The sequence below is a fragment of the Babylonia areolata genome, chromosome 4 (genome assembly GCF_041734735.1).
Source record: "Babylonia areolata isolate BAREFJ2019XMU chromosome 4, ASM4173473v1, whole genome shotgun sequence".
NCBI classification, from domain to species: domain Eukaryota; kingdom Metazoa; phylum Mollusca; class Gastropoda; order Neogastropoda; family Buccinidae; genus Babylonia; species Babylonia areolata.
Window position 1 is genome coordinate 21,263,736 of NC_134879.1, and position 25,399 is coordinate 21,289,134.

Genomic DNA, 25,399 nt, shown 5'->3' on the forward strand with positions numbered 1-25,399 from the left:
TTTTTGTATTTTTTCCTGCGTGCAGTTTTATTTGTTTTTTTCCTATCGATGTGGATTTTTCTACAGAATTTTGCCAGGAACAACCCTTTTCTTGCCGTGGGTTCTTTTATGTGCGCTAAGTGCATGATGCATACGGGACCTCGGTTTATCGTCTCATCCGAATGACTAGCGTCCAGACCACCACTCAAAGTCTAGTGGAGGGGGAGAAAATATCAGCGGCTGAGCCGTGATTCGAACCAGCGCGCTCAGATTCTCTTGCTTCCCAGGCGGACCCGTTACCTCTAGGCCATCACTCCACTCCATATACGACAGTTACTTCTGTTTGCTATTTCTGGATAATCAAAAATACCATATTCTAAACATCCATCAAAAATTATCATTATAAAAAAAACCCCAAAAAACCCAGCCCCATAGCCTTTCATGGCAACAGGGATGGTGAAATTACATTCACTGTGTCTTCATAAGTTCAGTTCAGTTCAGTTAGTCAAGGAGGCGTCACTGCATTCAGACAAATCCATACACGCTGCATCATATCTGCCAAGCAGATGCCTGACCAGCAGCCTAACCCACCGTGCTTAGTCAGGCCTTGAGGGAAAACAGAATAAAAATATTAAAATGAAACCAAATAAAATAAAATAAACAAATCATTTTTGTTTTAAAGTAATGATGACAATGATAATGAAGATGATAATGATAATAATAATAAAATTAATAATAATAACAATAATAATAATAACAATAACAATGATGATGATGATAAAAATTATAAATAAGCAATAAAGGAATAAACAAATAAAAGAATAAATAAATAAATACATACATAAATAAATATATATCAATAAATGAATAAAGAAAGAAAGATAGAAAGAAAGAAAATGAGTAAACAAACTAGAGTAAATAAAAATGGGGGGGGGGGGGGGGAGAAAGAAAAAAAAGAAAGAAAAACAAACAAATTAATTAATGGTATTATTTTCCTTAAAAAGTCTCAGCAAAGAAAGGTTGGGGGGGACCAAAACCTCTACTACTCCTGCGGATTTTCACCTGCCCTAAGTCAGGCCCCCAATCACATCCCAGGTAGGTGGAGTGAGGAGACACAGAGTAAAGCACCATGTCAGAACAGGGCCTGGCACTCTGATCACTGTTCAACTGGATCAGAAGACCAATGCCTGACTAATTATGCCATTGCACAAATGATACATGTGCATGTGGGCTGTCTATGTGTGTGTGTATGTGCATGCAGCACACATCTGAGTGCATCATAAGTGTGTGTTGCACTTTGCAAGCATGAAGACAGATTTTCATGCATATCATATATATGAATGTATACACACTGCTCTGCAAATTATTTTTTTTTTGGTAGAAACATTGGTATTCTTATTAGACATAATGACAAATTTGACAGTTTCTGAAAACATAATGACATAATGAGGGTAAAAATTACATGGTGATAACACACACACACACACACACATATATATATATATATATGTGTGTGTGTGTGTGTGTGTGTGTGTGTGTGTGTGTTGTTGTTGTTGTTGTTGTTTTAAATTCAGAAACTGTTATGAACTTGGCAATCAGTAATCAATATCAGTCATGCACCTAACCGTGTAGTTCTAGAATTATCTGGAAGCATGCTGACCTGATAAAGCTATAACCCCACTCCACCCCCCACCCCCAGCCCCCTCCGCCTCAACTTTTCTTCTTTATAAAACAACAAAAACAAACAAACAAACAAACAACAACAACAAAAAAACAGAAAAGAAAAAAAGAGTAACCTCCGCTTCCTCGCTCGCATCCATTCAAAAGGCTTAATCAACCAACTGACATGCCAAGTTAACAGTCCTAGATTGGTTTTAGACCTCACCTTCATTCCTCATACTAGCTCTGTTCTGTGACAGTCGCCGTCATCAATGTAAACATGTGGAATTGTTTCTTCGTTTTCACACCCAACTCTTGACTAAAAACAACAACAAAACAACAAAAAAAAAAAAACCCAAACAAACCCAACAACATGAATTACACGTTAGATTTCTCACATGTCTGCACTGCAAAGCTCCCCGTGAAAACTTTCGTTTTAACGAATCCGAGAGTTTAGGATCTAACCGCAGGAAATTACGTAGGATACTAAATTACAAAACTATGAGCTGACCAGAAATTATGCCTACCTGGGTCTGCTGAAGAGAAGACGAACGCATTGCTTTGATGCCGAACTCATTTTTTGTTTTCGTCTGTTGCTGCGTTTTCAATTCAAGGGAAGTAAGGCCAGTGATGTTAAAATTGGCCTTGGAGTGAATTGTCTGCCTTGTCAGTCCAAAGGCGCCTGAAAGTCATACGAAAAATCACAACTATCTCTACCCATTATTCCCCGACTCTGCGTTTGTCTCGCTGATTGGGTTTAGTCCTATGTTGTTGTTGTTGTTGTTGGTGGTGGTGGTGGTGTGTGTGTGTGTGTGTGTGTGTGTGTGCGTGCGTGCGTGTGTCAGTGTGCACAGTGTGTGTGTGTGTGTGTGTGTGTGTGTGTGTGCGCGCGCGCGCTTCGTCACTTACACATATGATTACTTGTTTTAAGTGCCCTGTCAGCGTGATGCTAATGAATGTAACCATAGTTTCTCATGTTGATGTGGGCCCCTGTGCCGAGGAGATAGAGCGCATTTATGATGATGATGATGATGATAATGATGATTATTAACATCATCATCATTATCATCATCAGTAGTAGTAGTAGTATTAGGCCCAACGATCAGCTCACATAACAGATTGGCATTAGCTTACAATTGGACCAGCAGCTATAATTAGTGAGAGTTGTATGATCAATGCATGGCTTAGTCTCCGCAGTCGTTTATAGCTTAGTCATTTGTGAACTGAGGACCAGGACTCTGAAGTTAGGAGGTAATTAAGACACTCTCCACTATAATCAAATTCCAGCACAGACAGACAGTCTGGACACTGCAGTTGCCTTCTCCGCTGTTCTTCCGGATGGTTATAGTCGAACATGATTATCATGAATTATTATTATCATTATTATTATTATTGTCGTCGTCATTATCTATTTACACAGCGCTTAATCTGGTCAAACACTATACAGGCCTGTAGTGATTCATATGCTTACATTACATGGTCTTTGATCTTGTGCAGGGACAGTTCAAAGCAAGGGGTGTGTGTGTGTGTGTGTGTGTGTGTGTGTGTGTGTGTGTGTGTCCGTGGTAAAATTCAACGTTGGCATTTTCTGGCCAAGTACATGAGGCAAGGAACCAAAGTTGGCATGATGGCAGGTATGGATAAAAACCCTTCCAAGTCATGGTAAGCATTGTGAGATGTCAACCATCAAGGTCATTATTTGACGAAGTAGAAAAAAACAGCTTGGTCTTGTGACAGGTTATGGATACAGCATAATCCTTAGAGAAACTCTAAGGTTAAAGGTCAAGGTCACAACTTGGCATATGATGTTGATGGGAAATATTTCTGCGTGCAAGAGAGTGAAGGTTTTTCACATGATCTCCAGCAAACTTGGAACATTGAATGGTCACGAAGAAAACAAAACCCGTGAAAAGAAACACGGTCAGAGGTCAATGGTCAAAGTAGCAACATGGCCTTTTGGGGAAAACGTAAACGCACAATAGAACTTTGTTTCTTCATCCAATTTTCATTTAGCATGATATACCATTCAGGCGATACAGTGACTGGTTGTAGCCAGAATATCAATGCTTTGTAAATTCACCGGTAAAAAGCCAGGTTCACACTAGTATGTCTTTTCACCAGATTATCTGTTTTGCTGTTATTTTTTTATGAGTCCACTGTTGATTTATGACTCTCAAACTAGGAGGCAAATTTGCACTGGCTCTTTGTGCTGCAGCCTTTGGGGGCTAGTTGGCCTTTGAGAACCATCCAAACGCCGACTGTCCTAAAACTCTCTTGGCCGAGAGAGTGGGGATGTAACTTGGGCAAGACACTCTCCACTATAATCAAATTCTAGCCCAGATAGTCGGGACAGCAGTTGCCTCCTCTGCTGTTCTGATAGTCACAGTCGGACACGACTGACTATCATACAGAATTGTTGGATTAAGCGCGCTTCGCAAAGTGAGCCTTGAAGACCTAGTCTCTATCCGAACTCGTAGTTCGGAAGTATTGGTTTTCGTCATCATTTTCCTTGTTTGTCCTTGTATGTAGTGCTTATTCCGATGTATTCATTAGCTGTTTGTGCTGGTTGAATGTCTAAGGTGGACAGACAGGGTCGGCAAAGATTATGATAGGACGGGAACATTGATTCATAGGTCAGTGGTGTGGTGCCTTGTGTTAACGCGTCTGCCAAGGAAGCGAGAGAATCTAAAGGGACGGGATCGAATACCACTCGCCAGAATTTCTCCCCCTCCGCTAGACCGTGAGTGGTGATCTAGGCGCTAGTCATTCGGACAAGACGATAAATTGAGGTCCCGTGTGCAGGATGCAATTAGCGCGCTCAAAAGAACCCAGGGCAACAAAAGGGTGATCCTTGGCAAAATTCCGAGGACAAAATCTACTCTGATATGAAACAAAAAAACACCTGCGTGCAGAGAAATCTGTTGGAGAAAACGTAATGCAGTAAGACGATGAGCTGGGTCGAATACATCATTTGAATCTGGCTTTAAAACACATCTCTTCTACCAGTAAAAGGTCTGGTTGTGACATGTCCATCCAAAAAGAATATGCTGTACATATGTGGTATGTTTGTGTATGCTTATAGGTATTTGTGTGTGTGTGTGTGTGTGTGTGTGTGTGTGTGTAAGAGCACGCATGCATTTGCAAGTGCTTGTGGGTGGAGCAGGGAAGGGGATGGGGGTGAAAGGGGTATGTATGTATGTATGCATGTATGCATGTATATACATGTAGGCTATGTATGTGTTGTGTGTTTTTATCTATTTACATACTATTTTAATACGTACAGTTTGCTATGTGCACGTTGATGTGTACATGTGCAACATTAATGTGTAATTATGTTATGTAGAATATGATGTGTTTTGTACACAAATAGAACAGTTTTCTAGACAGAGTGCTGTATAAGAATTCATTATCATGATTATCATCATCATTATATTGTTGTTAATATTTTCATCATCACTGATAAAACGAATAGCAGTAACTGGAATATCAGTTACACACAATGAAAAATACCACTGCTGCATATTCTTGTTGATTCATAACAAATGTCCGCTCGCGGTTTTTCACACAAATTCATAATTCTGCGCATGGCCAGAGAGAAAAAGAAAACGCATGTCAAATTTACTTCTGATACATTAACTGTTAAAACAAAAACTAAATTCCGTTTGTCTGCTGTGTTTTAATTTGAACTTTATAAAAAATAGATCAACGTATACATGCAACAAAGATCGAAAAAGATCTACATGGTGCATGCAGTCTGTTACAATCATCGAGTGAACAGTGAAAATAAAATCAAGAGTTATCGGACATAAGACAAAAATCGGTGCCCATCAGTCTCGGTAGATAAGTGCCAGTCATAGTTCGTCAGCATATATACGACGTGCCCTGTGGAAAACAGTTACAAATATCACTTCTAAAACATTCTCTAAACCACTATGTAAAATAGCTATAAGCTTCATCATTAGCAAGTGACGAAAATACATGAATAAACAAAAGCACCTCTCCTATTCGATTACTAAACGCTTTCAAAATCCTTCTACCTGTAGTTATTGCTCAACACATTTGACGAGAATAATACAGCACAGATGTTTTGCTTTGTTGTCGCAAAATTAGTTCAGCATACAAGAAAGTAACTTGGAAGTTTTGTTGTTGTTGTTGTTGTTCTTGTTGTTTTCCGAAACACAGGTGGTTTCCTCCAAAATAAAATCAGTCCCCATCTCCAGGTTCAGAGAAAGCACAAGTGAGTTTCAGCCACAGAACGATTAGGTCACTGTCGATGGGCCAAAAGCTTCCGATAAATTCGAGGTAACTACAAAGTCACTAATGACTAACTCCCTGTCGATCTGTCTATCTATCTATCTATCTGTCTTTCTGTACCTCAGCACTGGTACTGCAGTGTAACTGATACACACTGAGTGTCTGTAGTTGAACTGACATTTCTGAAGTATTACAGACGACATTAATGTTACTGCTTTTGTTTGTACCATTTCAGCTTCGAATGAAAATCATAAAATCACGGTTTCGCTTGATATTGTCAACAGTCAGTCAGATTGGGAAATATACGAAAGCGAAAAAACAAAAAAAAACACAAAAAAAAACACACACACACAAAAAAAAAACAACAACAACAAATACACATTATTTTTCCTGTGGGTACAAGCAAACGTATTATTTTAAAAATGCATGCGCCAATTCCAGAAAGCTTTCCTTCTCAGTTTTGTGGAAGTGGCCGAAGACCTGGACTCATGTAACTTGCCTCTTTTTTTTTTTTTTTTCTCAGAGAGCAAGATTCTGTCGACAGGCCTTTTTCGTAACGTCTGGTCAGTGGATGCCACTGCCGCGTGCTCGTCTATTTCTTTCCTCACTTTTTCTTCCATCTCCCCATCCTCTTTCTTCGTTTGTTCTTCTTTCCTTTCTTGTCCCTTTTCTTCATCCACCTGTTCCTTCTGTTCCTTTTTCTGCCCTTTCTCTTCTTTCCTTTCTTCTTTCTCTTCCCTTTTCCTTTCTTTTTCCTTCCTTTTCTCCCTCCTTTTCGGCCCTTTCTTCCTCCCGCTTTCCCTCCATCTTCGGTTTCTATTTTCTTCAATTGCTCTTCCAATGACTTTGTGACGGTTTTCTTGGATGATTTCTCAAGGGTTCCTTCCTTTCTGCCTCCCCTTTTCTTCTTGCCTTTTCCTTTCTTTCTGCCTTTCCTTTTCCTTTTGCCTTTTCCTTTCTTTTTGCCCTTTCTCTTTTTTTTCTTACGTTTGCCTTTCTTTTTGCGTTTGCCTTTCTTCTTTTTGCGTTTGCCTTTCTTTTTGCGTTTGCCTTTTCGTCTTCGCTTCCCTTTCTTTTTCTTGCCCTTTCGCTTTCGTTTCCGCTTGCGTTTTCTTTTGACCTTTCCTCCCTTTTTACCCTTTTTCTTTTTCTTTATCGTGATCTTTTGTTTCTGTCCTTTCTGTTGCAACCCTTTTTCTTTGTCAGCGTCTTTAACGGCCTTTAGTGCGTCTTTCGCTTCTTGGCTGTTTTGGGAAATGACAATAGTGTCCTTCTCCTTTGTCCCGGGTTGTGGTCCTTGCCCCTTTTGCACTGTTTTAAACGTCACCGTGCTTTTATCCTTATCCTTATCCTTCTTCTTCTCCTTCTTCTTTTTCTTCTTCTTCTTCTTCTTCTTCTTTTTCTTCTTCTTCTTTTTCCTCTTCCCCTTCTTCTTCTTCCTACTGGCTTTCTTTTTCAAACCCTTCTTCTTCTTTTTCAACGCCTCCATGGTTTTCCTTTTCTCCTCCTCTCGCTTCCTCTTCTCTTTGACGAGCTCCTTCTTCATAAGTTGCTTTTCTTGCAAATGTTTTCTCCTGAGCAATTTCTCTCTCTGCTTCATTACCATCTTGTGCTCCTCCTTCTCTTTCAAAGCTTGCTTTTTCAGGTGCTCCTGTCTCTCTTTCATTTCCACCTGTCTTTCTCTCATCTCTTTGGCCATTTCATGTTTGGCCTTTTGAGCCTCCTCTTTGGTGTCCTTGAGTTCGATACTAAGAAGGCTGATCTTATTTCTCATGGACTGCATTTGCTTCACAAAGTCAGTCAGCTGGGCGTTGGTCTGAACCTGGTCATTCAACAGTTTGGCCATGCCCTTCACCTTGACTGGCTTTTTCAGATACCCAGTGACAGATTCCTGGAACAAAGTCCAAACATTTTTTTTAGCAATCGATTGTAGACACACACACACACACACACACACACACACACACACACACACACACAGAGTTTGGATGGAAGCATTGTGACTGTACTGCTCTGAACTCTGTAACAAACAGAACAAAGGAGCTCAATGTGCGCTAACAGCAAAAGCGTCATCAAACAAGGACGACTTTCAACAGTCCCTGAGGAGTTTGCAGCAACAGTAAGGATGCTGATGTGGCAAGGTTGCAAGCATAGTGGAAAGACAGACTGGTTATGCAACAAAGTTTGGCACACAGGCAGTGGCCCACGTCACTGAGCCAATCATTAACCATCACCCATCCCACGAATGGAAATCTCCAACACTGCTAGAACTACCAAACTATCAGTCTGACCAGCCTTGCCAGCAAAGTAACGCTAAAAATCATTCTGAATAGATTACAGCCACAAGTCGATACCATTACTGCTGAGAAAAAACAACAACACCAAAGACCGGGTTATTACACGGACTTACTTTCTTAACCCACGTGAGCCAAAAAAAAAAAAAAAAAAAATGGACAGAGACAACTAGAGATCATGCTGCAGCCACAGTCACCAAATTACACATCTCCAAACTGCAGCACAAAATGTGAGGGATGCTTGCTAGGTCATGCCATGGGCACCTGCTGGACCTCAGCACCAGCACCAGAGGGATGTCAGCCAGCAGTACACACATCACCCACACATACCGCAGCTTGAACAACTCGGATGCTGTGCGTGCCGCCAGGGCCAAGACCAAAGTGACTGCCCGGTACTGTGCCAACAACCACTGGTCGAACCTCTGCCCAAACATCTGAACAGGCACTGGAAACTGAGAAATACTGAGATGTTTCCAGGACCCCTAAAACAATACAGGCCCACTGCACCACTGATGTCTTAGACTCGCGCGGTCATAATTGATCGCAAAAAGCAGATGAAGAGCTAGGTAAGCACACAATGAGGCCTGCTTCACTGGTGCCAATGTCTCGGAGAAAGCCCTGCTGTCTGAGACGTATCCTGGGTACATAACGACAACGTTCCACACACCCCGCGACTCTGAAGAGGGTCTGGTGCACAAACTGACGTTAGCCCTTAGGCTGCGACTTCTCAGATGCTCAGGCAACGTCCGGAGGATTGGAAACGAATGAACCTCAACGACTTTCTGCATGGCCAACTTGAGACTGGGTTTTGTTCAGTCTGACGCCCAAGCCTCCCCTACAAAGATGTCTGCAAGAGACACTTGATAAACACCGCAGGCTGGAGAGGAGGAATTTTGTTTAATGTCCCGTCACACATATCGGTGATTGAAGAGCAGGCTGGAGACAAAGTGTAAAAAGAACGGAATCAAGCGATGCGCCCGTGGTGAAGCGAGTTACTGAACGTTTTCAGAAATGGCGGAGGAAGAGGGCATGTCTCCCTGCCGATCCTGTTCTGTCTACTTCCGATGTATATGAGGTCAGGAAAAGACAGCAGTGTTCCAGCATTGGTCTGATCTGCCACTGCAGATGATGATGTTGTAAGTTCCACGATGTGAATTCGTACAGGCACAAAGTACGTCATTTTACAAGACAGACGGAGACTGCAGATACTGAACATGATGATACTTGTTCCTTGTCACCAGCTTCATTTTTCGGGAGAAAAAGTGTGACCTTCAATGATTTCAGAAACAGGCGAGTAGGGGCTTTTGAAAGCTGGATCCGGGGACTGACTGGGACCGCCCCCCTCCATCCCTAAAAAATCGTCGTGTCACCCACCCAATACCACACCACTAACCACCGCCACCCTTCTTCTAACTTTCACATTTGTTTTTTCTTCTTTTATCATTTGAAATCATTTTGCACCGACCTGTCTGTGCGGTCACTTGCATTGTATCTTCTTTAGGTGCAGACGTATTTGTACACAACCCCACATACAGACATACTCACACACACAGAGACAGACAGACAGACAGACACACACACACACACACACTCCCAAGCACGTCCGCAAACGCACACGCATACAAATACATGAGCAAACTTCGACTCAAACATGCATCACTGCACGACAACACTACATATTCGAAAACATGAATGTTTACGGTTCTTTCGAAGAGGAGCTGCATCGCTTTCTCGAAACGGCCGATGCGGTGCTGGAGCTGGGTGACGACGCGCTGTGTGCGGGATTTCTTCTTGGAAGTCGTGGACACCTGCTTGGCCACTTTCTTCACGGAGGCCCGGTACTTGTTGAGCTGCTTCATCAAGATAGCCTCGCGCGTCTTGAGGCGGTTGAGGGCGATCAGCACCTGCTTCTGCATCTGCGCCACTTCCACCACCGACAGACCGTTCTTCTGCAACGCCGCACACGCACACACACATAATTATAATATGATATATGTTGTGTCCTTGGGAAAGGCACTTTACTCCGATTTTCCTTTCACACCCAGGTGTGAATGAGTACCTCACTTCGGTAGGGGAAAAGAGGTAAAAAAAAAACAAAAACAAAAAACACCCCAAAAACGGCGAGTGAGAAAGAATAAGCCCCCATCCCCACCCCCGACCCCTCTTCCTAAGCGGAGCTCTAAACACAGTCAAGGATATAAACTCACTACCCCGATGACCGAAAGAGGCTATGGGACTTTTAACTCCTCTCTTTATTTTATTTCTTCTTTTTATCTTTCATCACTACCAGCCGGTCGACCACACAGCACACTCACATTCCCTGGCCTGGCCTGGCCTTGACCTTACCTGTCCTTTCTTGAGGACCGCGATGTCCTGCTGGAACTGGCGGCTGGCCGTCAGCACGAGGGTCAGCTTGTCCTTGAGGTTCTGGGCCATGAGCTGCACGCGAGCCACGTCCTTGACCAGGCGGGCCATGTCCTCCCGCTGCTCCTGCAGCTCGTTCTTCAGGCCTTTGTCCAGCTCCGCCAGCATGGACACGTCCGACTTGAGCTTCAGCACCCCTTTGGCCCGCTCCATGTTCACTGCCGACTGGACACAGGACAGGGGGTAGGGGACACGAACACACACACACACACACACACACACGCAGACAAAGTCACACACACGCACACACACACACACACACACACACACAGACAAAGACACAGACGCACACACACACACAAAGTCACACACATACACAGTCGCACACATATACACATATGCAGTCACACACACACACACACACACACACACACACAGAGTCACACAAACAAACCCACACACACTCACACACAGTCACACACACACACACACCCCCTCACACACACACACACACACACAGACACACACACACACACACACATATATATATATATATATATATATATATATATATATATATATATATATATATATATATGTATGTATGTATGTATTATTTTGACACTTTAATGTCATTGGCCATAAGGTACTTATGACTCGTGAGAATACGCAAACAACGTGTTTTCATTGCATAAGAAAACATTAAAATAAACAAACCAAGACAAAGAAAGTTCTTTCCTTGAAGAAAATTGGTAGCAACCGACAAGCCAAACAACACATTAGAGCACACACACACACGCACACACACACACACACACACACACAGGGGCAACACATTAGAGCACACACACACACACACACACACACACACACACACACACAGAGGGAGGGAGGGAAACAGACAGACAGAGACAGAGAGAAGACAGACATAAACAGGGGGATAAATCAAGACTCCAAAAACTTCTATCGATGAAAGGATTACGATTTTAGTTCGACACGTGGCTAGAACTCCAACCTGTCATTGCCAATCCAGTCCATGTAAATACCACACACACACGCACACGCACACACACACACCACCACCACCACCACCACCACCACAAGAGCAAAGGAACAACAGAAAATGGTGGCCTCGGTCTGCCTCCGGCACAAGCCAATGGGCTGATTGTACCCTTTGATATACACACTCTCTCTGTTGGTGCAAGACTGGGAACCCGTTGTATGGAAACCCCCTGTTCGGCCCTGCCGGTAACCTCCATAGGTGAGCAGAGAGCTACAGTTTGTTAGTAAGGCTACGTTCACAAGAAGCCCAGCCAACTAGTTACTTGACAGCCAGATGCCGTCAGCCTGACACAGCGACCCACTCCAGTCAGACACTGGCCAGCTGCTGTCAGCTGGATATTAATACGGTTTTCTCCACGAATATTACTGGGATTGACATGACTGGTGTTATTGAAGAGTTCCGTCCCTTGAACCAGCCATCTGTCTCATTTGGCTACACGAGACCAATCAAAATGCTGGCTGGTTGCCGGTGTGAACATCTATCGCCGCTATGCATGGCGGGAAAGCGCAAAATGACACGTGGACAATTCTCTAACCAGTTGCTGTCAGTTGCTGGCATAAAGGATGGAGCAGTCACAAGGCTTTGTGGCAGTCAGATGGAAGAGACCGGGACAGATGTGGGCAGTCAGATGGGATAGTGTGGGGCAGTCAGATGGAATAGCGTGGGGCAGTCAGATGGGATAGCGTGGGGCAGTCAGATGGAACAGTGTGGGGCAGTCAGATGGCAGAGTGTGGGGCAGTCAGATGGCAGAGTGTGGGGCAGTCAGATGGAACAGTGTTGGGCAGTCAGATGGAACAGTGTGGGGCAGTCAGATGGCAGAGTGTGGTGCAGTCAGATGGCAGAGTGTGGGGCAGTCAGATGGCAGAGTGTGGGGCAGTCAGATGGGATAGCGTGGGGCAGTCAGATGGAACAGTGTGGGGCAGTCAGATGGCAGAGTGTGGTGCAGTCAGATGGCAGAGTGTGGGGCAGTCAGATGGCAGAGTGTGGGGCAGTCAGATGGAATAGTGTGGGGCAGTCAGATGGAACAGTGTGGGGCAGTCAGATGGCAGAGTGTGGTGCAGTCAGATGGCAGAGTGTGGGGCAGTCAGATGGCAGAGTGTGGGGCAGTCAGATGGGATAGCGTGGGGCAGTCAGATGGAACAGTGTGGGGCAGTCAGATGGAACAGTGTGGGGCAGTCAGATGGGATAGTGTGGGGCAGTCAGAGGGGATAGCGTGGGGCAGTCAGATGGAATAGTGTGGGGCACTCAGATGGAACAGTGTGGGGCAGTCAGATGAGATAGTGTGGGGCACTCAGATGGAACAGTGTGGGGCAGTCAGATGAGATAGTGTGGGACAGTCAGATGGAACAGTGTGGGACAGTCAGATGGAATAGTGTGGGGCAGTCAGATGGAACAGTGTGGGACAGTCAGATGGAATAGTGTGGGGCAGTCAGATGGAACAGTGTGGGACAGTCAGATGGAACAGTGTGGGGCAGTCAGATGGAATAGTGTGGGGCAGTCAGATGGAACAGTGTGGGACAGTCAGATGGAATAGTGTGGGGCAGTCAGATGGAATAGTGTGGGGCAGTCAGATGGAATAGTGTGGGGCAGTCAGATGGAACAGTGTGGGACAGTCAGATGGAACAGTGTGGGGCAGTCAGATGGAAAAGTGTGGGGCAGTCAGATGGAATAGTGTGGGACAGTCAGATGGAATAGTGTGGGGTAGTCAGATGGAACAGTGTGGGGCAGTCAGATGGAATAGTGTGGGACAGTCAGATGGAATAGTGTGGGGTAGTCAGATGGAACAGTGTGGGACAGTCAGATGGAACAGTAAGGGACACCCAGATGGAACAGTATGGGGCAGTCAGATAGCAGAGTGTGGGGCAGTCAGATGGTAAAGTGGGGCAGTCAGATGGGATAGTGTGAGGCAGTCAGATGGCAGAGTGTGGGACAGTCAGATGGCAGAGTGTGGGGCAGTCAGATGGTAAAGTGTGGGGCTGTCAGATGGCAGAGTGTGGGGCACTCAGATGGCAGAGTGTGGGACAGTCAGATGGCAGAGTGTGGGGCACTCAGATGGTAGAGTGTGGGGCAGTCAGATGGGATAGTGTGGGACAGTTAGATGACAGAGTGTGGGCACTCAGATGGAAATAGTGTGGGACAGTCAGATGGGATAGTGTAGGACAGTTAGATGACAGAGTGTGGGCACTCAGATGGTAGAGTGTGGGGCACTCAGATGGCAGAGTGTGGGGCAGTCAGATGGGATAGTGTGGGACAGTTAGATGACAGAGTGTGGGCACTCAGATGGTAGAGTGTGGGGCACTCAGATGGCAGAGTGTGGGGCACTCAGATGGAAATAGTGTGGGACAGTCAGATGGGATAGTGTAGGACAGTTAGATGACAGAGTGTGGGCACTCAGATGGTAGAGTGTGGGGCACTCAGATGGCAGAGTGTGGGGCAGTCAGATGGGATAGTGTGGGGCAGTCAGATGGAATAGTGTGGGGCAGTCAGATGGCAGAGTGTGGGGCAGTTAGATGACAGAGTGTGGGCACTCAGATGGAAATAGTGTGGGACAGTCAGATGGGATAGTGTGGGGCAGTCAGATGGAATAGTGTGGGGCAGTCAGATGGCAGAGTGTGGGGCAGTCAGATGGGATAGTGTGGGGCAGTCAGATGGGATAGTGTGGGGCAGTCAGATGGAATAGTGTGGGGCAGTCAGATGACAGAGTGTGGGGCAGTCAGATGGAATAGTGTGGGGCAGTCAGATGGAATAGTGTGGGGCACTCAGATGGCAGAGTGCGGGGCACTCAGATGGAACAGTGTGTGGCACTCAGATGGAATAGTGTGGGGCAGTCAGATGGCGGAGTGTGAGGGCAATCAGATGAGACAGATATTGGGCAGTCCTATGGGAAAGGCGTTGGGCAATCGTATAGGGGATGTGTGAGGACACACACACACACACACACACACACACACACACACACACACACACACCGCACACACACTTACCCTGGGGTCCAGAAGGTTGTGGACAGACTTTTTGATCTCGATGAGGTTCTTGTAGAGCACCTTGAGCTTGGACTGCAGCTCCCGCTCATACACGGCCTGATTGGACACCTTCTGGTTGGTACCTCGCAGTTCTTTCTCCAAGAAGGGCAGACGACTCAGTAAACTGCTGACCTTGTCCGTCATGCTCTCCAAGGCTGTGGCCAGAGCCCCTTGATTATGCTTGAGCTTGACCATTCCTGGAGGCATCTGCAAATGAAATTTTGAAATAATGATAATAATAATAATAATAATAATAATAATAACACGGCACTGATCTCTGATACAGCTCTGTCACCGGATTCCCCGGTTTTTCACAGGCTGATGATGATGATGATACTTATATAGCCCCTATCCTCGGTCGGAGACTAAGCTCTAAGCGTTTTATAAACACTGAGTCATTTGGGTACAGCCGATTGTCAGATGCCACTGGGCGCTCATCATTCGTTTCTTGTGTCATTCAATCAGGTTTCAGTCACGCACATATACACAGTCATACAGGTATGTAATAGGTTACGTGTATGTAAGTTTTGTTTAGTTACCCCGCCATATAGGCAGCCATACCCCGTTTTCGGGGGGTACATGCTGGGTATGTTCTTGTTCCCATAACCCAGCGAACGCTGACATGGATTACATAATCTTTAACGTGCGAATTTAATCTTCTGTGTGCTTATACAAACGAAGGGGGTTCAGACTCTAGCAGGTCTGCACATTATGTTGACCTGGGATATCGGCAAAAATCTCGACCTTTTAACCACCTGGTGTCGTTACCGAGATTCGAACCAGGGACCCGCAGATTGAAAGTCCAACGATTTAACCACTCGGCTATTGCGCCTGTCAATGAGAAAGCAGTTCACGTGGGATGAGGAAATATTCCCCAGTGTTTGCACATTTGTGATTTCGTATGTCCACGTTCGACCTCCGTCAGTTGAGGCCACCGACCCAGTCTCTGTCATCTCCGTTGTTAGTTCATTTCATTTCATTTCAGTTGTTTTCTCTTCCTTTCTGTGTTGTTGTTCTTTGTCGTCGTTGTTTGATGTTGTTGTTGATGTTGTTCCGCACTTTGTCGTCACCTTACTTGCGTAAAAGGAATTGATGAAGAATGTAAAAATGTCTGCCTGTCTTTCTATATCCCCCTCCTCTCTCTCTCTCTCCCTCCCCCTTTGCAATCCTGATAATTATAGAGGAGTAGCTCTCACAAGTATAATTAGTAAGGTATACACTCATATTTTAAACAGAAGATTAACAAAATGGGCAGAAAGGGAAGAAAAGATAATCGAGGAACAAACAGGTTTTAGGGCGGGGTATAGCACTGTAGACCATATATTTACTCTATATGCATTAGTACAAAAATACTTACTGAAAAACACTAAACTGTATGTAGCATTTGTTGATTTCAGGAAGGCTTTTGATTCGGTAAATAGAAATGTATTGTGGGATGTATTACGTAAAAATGGCATTAATGGGAAATTGTATAAAGCTGTTAGAAGTGTGTATGATTCAGTATTGGCTTGTGTACGTGATAAAGGTACTTATACTGATTATTTTGAATGCCCACGTGGAGTAAAACAAGGTTGTCTGCTTAGTCCCTTGATGTTTTCATTTTTTATAAACGAATTAGCAGTGGAACTGTCACAGAAAGGTAAACATGGCATTCAAATGATCCCAGGAGCAATAGAAATTTTTCTATTATTATTTGCAGATGATGTTATTCTTCTGTCAGATACTGTCACTGGATTACAAAATCAACTAAATGTGTTAAAACAGGAAGCTGATCGATTGTGCCTGTCAGTTAATCTAGATAAAACAAATGTAATGGTATTCCGAATGGGAGGGCATCTTTCTGCTCATGAAAAATGGTTTTATGGAAATGTAGATGTAAAGGTAACAAACTCTTACAAATACTTAGGACTTTATTTTACAACGAAACTAAGTTTGAAGCATGCTTGGAGGAATCATATAGAAAAGGGGAGAAGGGTGTCATAGAAATAATCAGATCGCTTAGAAAGTTAAATTGCATTGATCTTTGTATATTTTGGAAATTATCTGATACGCAGATTGAGCCTATGCTGACTTACGGGGCAGAAGTCTGGGGTCTTAACAACAATAAGGATATAGAAAAAGTACACACATTTGCTATTAAGCGTTTCCTTGGTGTTCCACTTCATTCATCAAATAAGATTCTATACGGGGAGACAGGCAGATACCCACTTCATTTAAGAACATTTGTAAAATGTATTAAATATTGGATTAAGGTAACACGTTTACCAGTATCAAGGCTACGTAGACAAGCCTATGAAATGATGTTGGTACAAGAGGAAGCAGGGAAGCAAAACTGGGCATACTTTGTTAAGAAGGTATTAATAGAAAATGGATTTGGAATTGTGTGGTTGTAGGGTATGAAAATGGATTTATTTCTGAACTTAAAGATAGACTGACTGCATCATACAAACAAAACTGGCATGCACAAATGGAATGCAAAGAAAAATATACTTGGTTCTTTTCATTTAAAAATATATTCCAAACAGAAAAAAATATTATGATAATATCAAACAGGTGGCACAGAACAAACGTAGCCAAATTTAGACTAAGAACACTTGGCTTTAATGCCAATAAAAGATGGTTTGAAACTGGCACAGTAACACAGTCTCCCTGTCCAATATGTAACTCAGCTACTGATGATGAAAACCATTTTGTGTTTCAGTGCAAATCTTATGATTTTATTCGTAAAAAATGTATTCTTTTTGAAAAGAATGTAGTAAGAAGAGAAGATATGACAATGCTGCTCAGATCGAATGATGAAGACATCATAAAATCATTTGCTAAATATATTTCAGAAGCATGGGATTTTCGAAAGAAAATGATAAACAGAAGTTTAGATGTACAAATATGAGTAAAGCAAAATTCATTTATTCATTTATGGAAAAAAACAAACTATTATAGGACATATTATTTGATAATTTGATAGATACACATGATTGTGTGCATGTGTATACAAAAATATTTATTCATTTTGGATGGTCGAGCTGACCGAAGTGATCAGTTGATTTATGTTTATCCCATTTTCGGTATATACATTATTTGTATGTGTGATGAGAATGTTGATTTATATTATGTTTCTTTGTTTGATCTTATGTTTCCTGATAATGTATTGTCCCCCCCCTGTCACAAGGACTGTACAGTCAATGACAGTAAAACATCAAAGCGTCAAAGCGTCTCCCCCTTTGCAGTCTGGCATCAAATGTATCGGTCGTGAGGCCGGGTAGGAACTAAAAAAAAAAAAAATCTAACCTTTGAATGGTAAAGACGAGAACAAACCAACAAATCAAACAGGAAAAAAATCTTCACGGGGTCAGGAACAGGAAATGCCGAGTTGTGACAATGAACACACACAGTGTAGCTCGTGACAGAAACTAACAATCACTGACCCGTCATGCTGCTTCCTTTCACACACACACACACACACACACACACATTCACGCACATACACGCGCGTGCAAACACATAAGCACACATAAACACACACACACACACAATTACATGCACGCGCACACACACACACATGCAAACACAGAGAAATAATGATCTAAGTAACCGAATGCGTGGACAAATAACACACACACACACACACATACACACACATACACACACACACGCATATATATATATATATATATATATATATTGTATGTTTATACTGCAAAAAAAAAATATACATATATGCATACATACAGAGAGAGAGAGAGGCAGACAGGGACAGAGACAGAGAGAAATCCACTGCTGACAACTTGCCTGTTTGTTTGCAAGCTCTTGGTTGATCCGGTCTCTGAGCTTGCTGAACTTGATGGCCAGGTCATTGGTGCCATCCTTGACAGAGTCCAGTTCCCGCTGCAGCCCGCTGTCCGTGGCTTTCAGTGAAGACACGAGTGTCGTAATGTCGCCAGCAGTTTTCTCCAGCTACAAGGACCACCATTGTCGAGCGTTCCTTAACTGGGCTTCATTTTCAGTTTCAATTTCTCAAGGAGGCATCAGTGCGTTCGGATATTCATAAATCCATATATGCTACACCACATCTGTGCTAGCTATAGCCTACCAAACCCATTTAGTCAGGTGTTGAGTGCATGCACATGTATATACATATGCGATTCCTGCTGATCAACAAAACCGACAAAGCTTGGGGACGAGGGGGGCGTGTTGGGAGGGGTGAGTGGCGTGTGTGTGTGAGAGAGGGGGGAGGGGTGTGGGGCGAGGGGATGAAAGAGGGTTGCGGGTTACCAGTACTTATATCTATCGATCGATATCATATTTTTGCTCACCCTCAGAAACGGGTGTTCGTCGAACCGGAACTTGCATGCTGGAAACGTAGCCGCCTTTCGATCGGTATTTCATTGTTGTTCGTTTTTTCTTCTTCTTTTTTTTTCTTTCTTTTTTTTTATCGAAATATAGTTTTTCGGTCAAAGTTTCAAACTTTCTCAGTTTTCATTACAACTTTCCGGAGAAGTCCAGTTCTTTCGGCTGGACGCGTTCTTTAATTCCGAATATTTCGATCATGATATCGGCTTCACCATGACTTAAGTCAGGATGACCTGAGGTGTGCACACTACTTACGTAATTGGCTTTAGTATCTAGGCCTGTTCGGACCTCTCTTTGCACTAAAGTCTTCGGCACCAACACTGTAAAATAGCTTCGCATCGTCCGAAAGCGCATGCTCATCTTTCAAAAACTACGAATGTTTCTCTTTGCATGATTGCCGAAGTTTGCCTCTCTCTGATCCATTTGAAACAGGAAAAACACTTGTTACACGCATGCGTAGTGAGAGTGAAATTTAACGGTGACTATTCCTGGGTCAAAAGGCATGTGGATCTGTTGATTTAGATGGTCGTTCGTGTACGGCGGAATGTGGCAGAATGGTTAAGACGCTTATTTGCCAGTAGTGTTCGTTAGGTTCTGGGTCTCGCCATTTCTTCCAAGTTTGACTGGAAAATCAATTTATGCGTCTACTCATTCGAACGAGACGAGTTACCGAGGTCACGTGTGCAGCATGCACTTGGCACACTGAAAAAGAACACACCTGGCACACTGAAAAAGAGCCCATGGCAACAAAAGTGTAGCCCTCTGGCAAAATTATGTAAAAGAAATCCAGTCTATTTGTAAAAGAAATCCAGTCTATTTGATACACAAATAAAATACATATGCATGCACTCAAGGCCTGACTAACACGCAAGCTCATACTGCCCTCAGGCATATGGCCAGCGGATGTGATATAAAGCACATGGATTTGTTCCAACGCAGCGACGCCTCCTTAAGAAACTGAAACTGAAACCGTCCGTTGACAGCATGCATTAAGTAATGAGGGCTCCATTCTCTACTTCATACTCCCTTGCCTCTTTTCAATGACAGATTATGTTCTCATGAACCATCCATATGATACACTATTCCACACGCTGATCACGATATGAAAGTTACTGAGGATGCTACTTTATTGGCGTATGTATGTATGCATGTATTATTTTCAAATACTTTGTGGCACGGACAGCCGAAGCAGGGTTATTACACTGCGTTTACACACGTAAGTCGCAAATAGGCACAATGAGCATTCCCCACTTTTGACCAATTCGTGTATGAAACATACCTAAAGCTCGAATAAATCTGCCCCCAAATAAATAAAATTCGTTTGTTTACCAACCTCTCTGAACCACTATACTACACACTGTTTACTTAAAGGTGGGAGGCTTTCCCTTTCTAAACTCGCTGTGAATGATACTCTTCACCAAGGACAGTTCTGACAATTATACAATTTTGCTTTCATGAAAGCTTATAACCCAGTGCCTGGGCCAATTAACGATGAATTAGGCCTACAAACAGGTCAACCAACAGTTAACAAAAAAAAACACAAAACAACAACAACAAAAAAACCCTCGCCTCTGACACTTTAAGCAGAACATCCTTCTGTTCGTCCTTGACCCCGCCGATCTCTTTGGCCAGCACACGCTGCATGTTGCTGAGAGCATGCACAGCGGCCTTGAACTTTTCCCCGTCCACCTTGAGGCTCACGATCTTCCGGGTCAGCTGGGTGTAAGCCTGTTGCTGTGCTTCCTTGGAGGCCCTGCTTCGGTGAGCCTCCGAGATGCGGCTTTTCCGCAGCATCTTCAGCTCGTCACGGATGTCTGCCACGGCACTTTTTAGGTTCTGCGAAAAGGACACGACAGTGTACAAGTTTTTTTTATATATACTTTTTTGGAGGGGCTTCTTTTCCGATGTGTTGCGAGAGAGACAGAGAGAGAGAGAGAGAGAGAGAGAGAGAGAGAGAGAGAGAACTTGACTCAACAAAACTCAACTTATATTGCGACGGGTGCAATAGCCGAGTGGTTAAAGCGTTGGATTTTCAATCTGAGGGTCCCGGGTTCGAATCACGGTGGGTAAAGGGTGGAGATTTTCACGATCTCCCAGGTCAACATTTGTGCAGACCTGAAAGTGCCTGAACCCCCTTCGCGTGTATACGGCAAGCAGAAGATCAAATACGCACGTTAAAGATCCTGTAATCCATGTCAGCGTTCGGTGGGTTATGGAAACAAGAACATACCCAGCATGCACACCCCCGAAAGCGGAGTATGGCTGCCTACATGGCGGGGTAAAAACGGTCATACACGTAAAAGCCCACTCGTGTGCATTCGTGTGAATATGGGAGTTGCAGCCCACGAACGAAGAAGAAGAAGAAAAAGATTGCGACAGACAGTGCAGACGAACCCGAATTTCAGTTGTATCCCACGAACGCTAACAATAACAACACTAGTTTTCATCACATAAACAAACAAACAAAAAACAACAACAACAACAAAAAAAACAACGACAGCCCAAATACAAATCATAACATTCAAACCGTCAATAACCCAAATAACCTTTGTTATCAGAAACATGGAGTACTCTCACCCATCATACCTCTGATCATGGTCAGGCAGATAGATAATATATCAAAGGACTGCTTACCTCCATATCTGACTCCTGGTCTTCCAGTTCGACGACTTTTTCTTCCAGTTCACTGATCCATGCAGTTATACTCCTTCTCCCCTGTCCACCTGGGGAAAACACATTCTTTGATTATTACCAATACTAGTGTGCACTTACGTCAACCGAATGTGTCAACGAGAGAGAGACATAAAGAGAGAGAGAGAGAGAGAGAGAGAGAGAGAGAGAGAGAGAAGGGGGCAGGGAGGAGGGAGGGAAAGAAAGAGAGAGCAAGAGTATAGGGAGGGAGGAAGGGAGGGAGAGAGAGAGAGAGAGGCTGAGGGGAGAGAGAGAGAGAGAGAGAGAGAGAGAGAGAGAGAGAGAGAGAGAGAGAGAGAACACTGAAATGTTTAATGTCATTAGCTGAAAAGCTCTGGTGACATAGTAGGTACTAATCAGAACAAAATGGTGCAAAATATATAAAATGGAACAGAACCCCCTCCCCCCAAAACAACAACAACAACAAAACCCAAAAAACAAACAAACAAAAAACCCCAACAAAAACAACAACAACAAAAACAACAAAAAACAAACAGAACTGAAACAACTAATAAGAGATTTGCGACACTTTGGCACTTTGTCATTAGCTTAAAATACATGTGACAGGAGGTAATCTGCCTTTTTTTTTCAGTCGTTCGTCTCCAAAGTTTTGGCATTACACAGAAAACAAAGTACATAATAAATATTTACGCATGTAACATCGACACATATGACATCAACACAAACACATACTAAAGTACATATAGATCATGAAATAATTATTTATGCCTCAACATCAAAACCCATCATATCAATACGAACACATCAAATAATTACAATGTCGAGATTGACCATCCAAATGTAGCCCTTCCTTTTTATCTATGTTTTTTTCCTCACAGAACCCATAATAATTTTTTAATTGATTAATGAGTATTTGTACCGATGATGGACGTTTTGCGTATATTTATTGCCTCAGATACATATTTTGCAAGTGACAGCATCGTATCTTCATTTTCTGTCATCAGTATGCCGGATAAATCTTTCCTCTGGGCTGGAGCTGTATTGAAAATGGTAAAGTTTTTTCGCAGTTCATCGTAAAATGATGTTCATCTTCTGGGCTTTTGTCACACATTGGGCATGGTGATATTGCTATTTCTGAATCGAACCATCTTCTCTTGGCATTCAGTCCAAGTGCTCTCAGTCTGAGCTTCGCAAAGCAGATTTTATGCCATTTATTTGTTATTATCTTAATATACTTCTCTGTTTGAAATATGAGAGAGAGAGAGAGAGAGAGAGAGAGAGAGAGAGAGAGAGAGAGAGAGAGAGAGAGTTTCCACTCAGCCGGTAGTTAATAGTCCTTCAGATCACACAACCCCACACAAACACTCACTCACTCTCTCTCTCTCTTTCTCTCTCTCTCACACACACAAAAACTACAAGGTGTGAAGAGTCCTCAAAGAGAGAGAGAGAGAGAGAGAGAGAGAGAGAGAGTGTGTGTGTATGTGTGTGTGTGTTTTTTTTAATTCAAATTTTCTTAGAAAATGAATGTGTAAAAGTGAGCCACGGACACACACACACACACACATTTAATCTTTATCATAAATACAAGAGAGTAGAAGAATAAGCACAATGTTGTTGCTGTTTTCACGAGGGTGGGGTGAAGGAGAAGGAGAGTGTCAGGCTTTGATTTCCTAGACCATTATTTTCATCATGGCGTCTGCACGTCTGTCGCTAGAGCGAAAATTTGAAATTATTCAAGAAGTTGAAAGGAAGTTGATGGAGAAAAGTAAAAAAGATATAATTATCACTTTCTTTTTCAAGACCTTATTTAGACATCATTCATTTTTGACTCACTTGTGTAAACAAAGTGAGTCTATGTTTTAACCCGGTGTTCGGTTGTCTGTGTGTGTGTGTGTGTGTGTCTGTGTGTGTGTGTGTGTCTGTGTGTGTGTGTCCGTGGTAAACTTTAACATTGACATTTTCTCTGCAACTACTTTGTCAGTTGACACCAAATGTGGCATAAAAATAGGAACAAGTGAGTCAAAAATTCAGTTCTTTCCAGTCATCTTGTTTAAAACAATATTGCGCCTCTGGGATGGGCACAAAAAAATAAATAAATAAAGAATGAAGCCTAATTATATGCAAACTGCATTCACTGTTATATTTATATTTTTTGTATTCTCTAAACTTGGCACTTTGATTTGATATTCGACCCAACAGCTAGAGCAGTCATTATTATCATTTTTTGTTCAAACAGGAACTTCTTTTGCTAAGCATGGAAGTTTTATTTATTTTGCAAACGTTTTGGTGCAGGTAGTAAAAAAGGGAAATTACTCTGTAATGCTAGGGGAGTTAATTTGCTTTAAACTGATCTTTCTCATCTTAAACATTACATTTTGAAACAAGAGAGGCAAGGCCTTCAAGACTCACTTGTGACGCACTTTTAAAAAAATCCAAGCTTTTTATGTATTGAGTATAATTTCAAAATGTAATGTTTAAGATTAGAAAGATCAATTTAAAGCAAACTAAGTTCCCAGCAGAGTAATTTCCCTTGTTTTACTGTCTACACTAAAACGTTTGCAATAAATAAAACTTCCATGCTTAGTAAAAGAAGTTTCTGTTTGAACAAAAAATGATAATAATGACAGATCTTTTGTTGGGTCGAATATCAGATCAGAGTGCCAAGTTTAGAGAATACAAAAAATATAAATATAACAGTAAATGCATTATACTCAATACATAAAAAGCTTGGATTTTTTTTTTAAAGTGTATCACAAGTGAGTCTTGAAGGCCTTGCCTTTCTTGTTAGTTATTGTTGTTTCTTGTCAAAGTGTGATAAGCACAAAAAAAATGCTCTCCAGTACAGAAGAGTTAAAATAAATTATCTATGTTTTTATTTCTATATCAGTGCATGCTAAATGACCTATCAGTGTGTAACAGTAAACGAACAGTGCAGATTTCCCCCTCCTTTCCCCCTCCCGCCTTCAAATCGTGGCGCCGTGTGATTTTTTCTGACAATCTTTTCTCATAAAGTCTTAAGAATATATATATATATGTAACTCACTCATGGAGGAACCAACACTTCCGGTCGTTTTGGAGGCCATCTGATTAACCTGAGGGTTGTCCGTGGCTGAAAGCAAGCAGGTGCCGGACTCGTTCAGATACTTGAAGAATTTGCAAGTGATCTGCTGCTCCTGCAACATCCATGACCGCATTCGTATTCATATGGCTGTGTGTGTTTAGGGTGGGGTCTGGGTACACCCATTTGTCGATTGACGATAGGGCTCTGGTGTCTGGGAAACTGTTTTGTGTGTCTGTGTGCATTTGTACGCTGGTGTCAGTGTGTGCGTATGTGTGTGCGCATGGGTTCGCTAAGTGTGGCCCATTACTTTTTTTGTTGTTCTTATTTCAGCCATTCGCCTTCTGTGTATCGTTTGATATATTTAGTATCTGTTCATTTACTTTGTCTAATCATTCTATTTCTTTGTATGTTATTAATGTGTTACACGAACCAAAGGTTGGCTCCCCCTGCCTCATCAGCGCGTTGGGTCTATGGGGAAGGTCAGGCAATCTGCTTGCCAGTAGACATCTTCCATCTTGTGGGTCGTCTTGTGTGTCATTCATTATAATTATAGGCCATGGCAGAACCTCGGGGAGCAAAGTGGCAGAATGGTTAAGACGCTCATCAGCCAATACAGTGTCCGTTAAGGTCTGGGTTCGATTCCAGCTGTCGCCCTTCCTGCCAAGTTTGACTGGAAAAAATCAAACCTTGGCGTCTAGTC

At 42.9% G+C, this 25,399-nt stretch overlaps 1 protein-coding gene across 1 annotated transcript in view; it reads right to left on the reverse strand.

Annotated features, from left to right (window-relative positions):
* LOC143281408 (iron-sulfur cluster assembly 2 homolog, mitochondrial-like) overlaps positions 1-1,877 on the reverse strand; it is a 4,278-nt gene extending 2,401 nt beyond the window's left edge. The window contains exon 1 of the mRNA XM_076586618.1: positions 1,865-1,877. Coding sequence (XP_076442733.1) covers positions 1,865-1,877 — 13 coding nt within the window. The remainder of the gene's footprint in view (positions 1-1,864) is intronic.
* Positions 1,878-25,399: the final 23,522 nt, after the last annotated feature.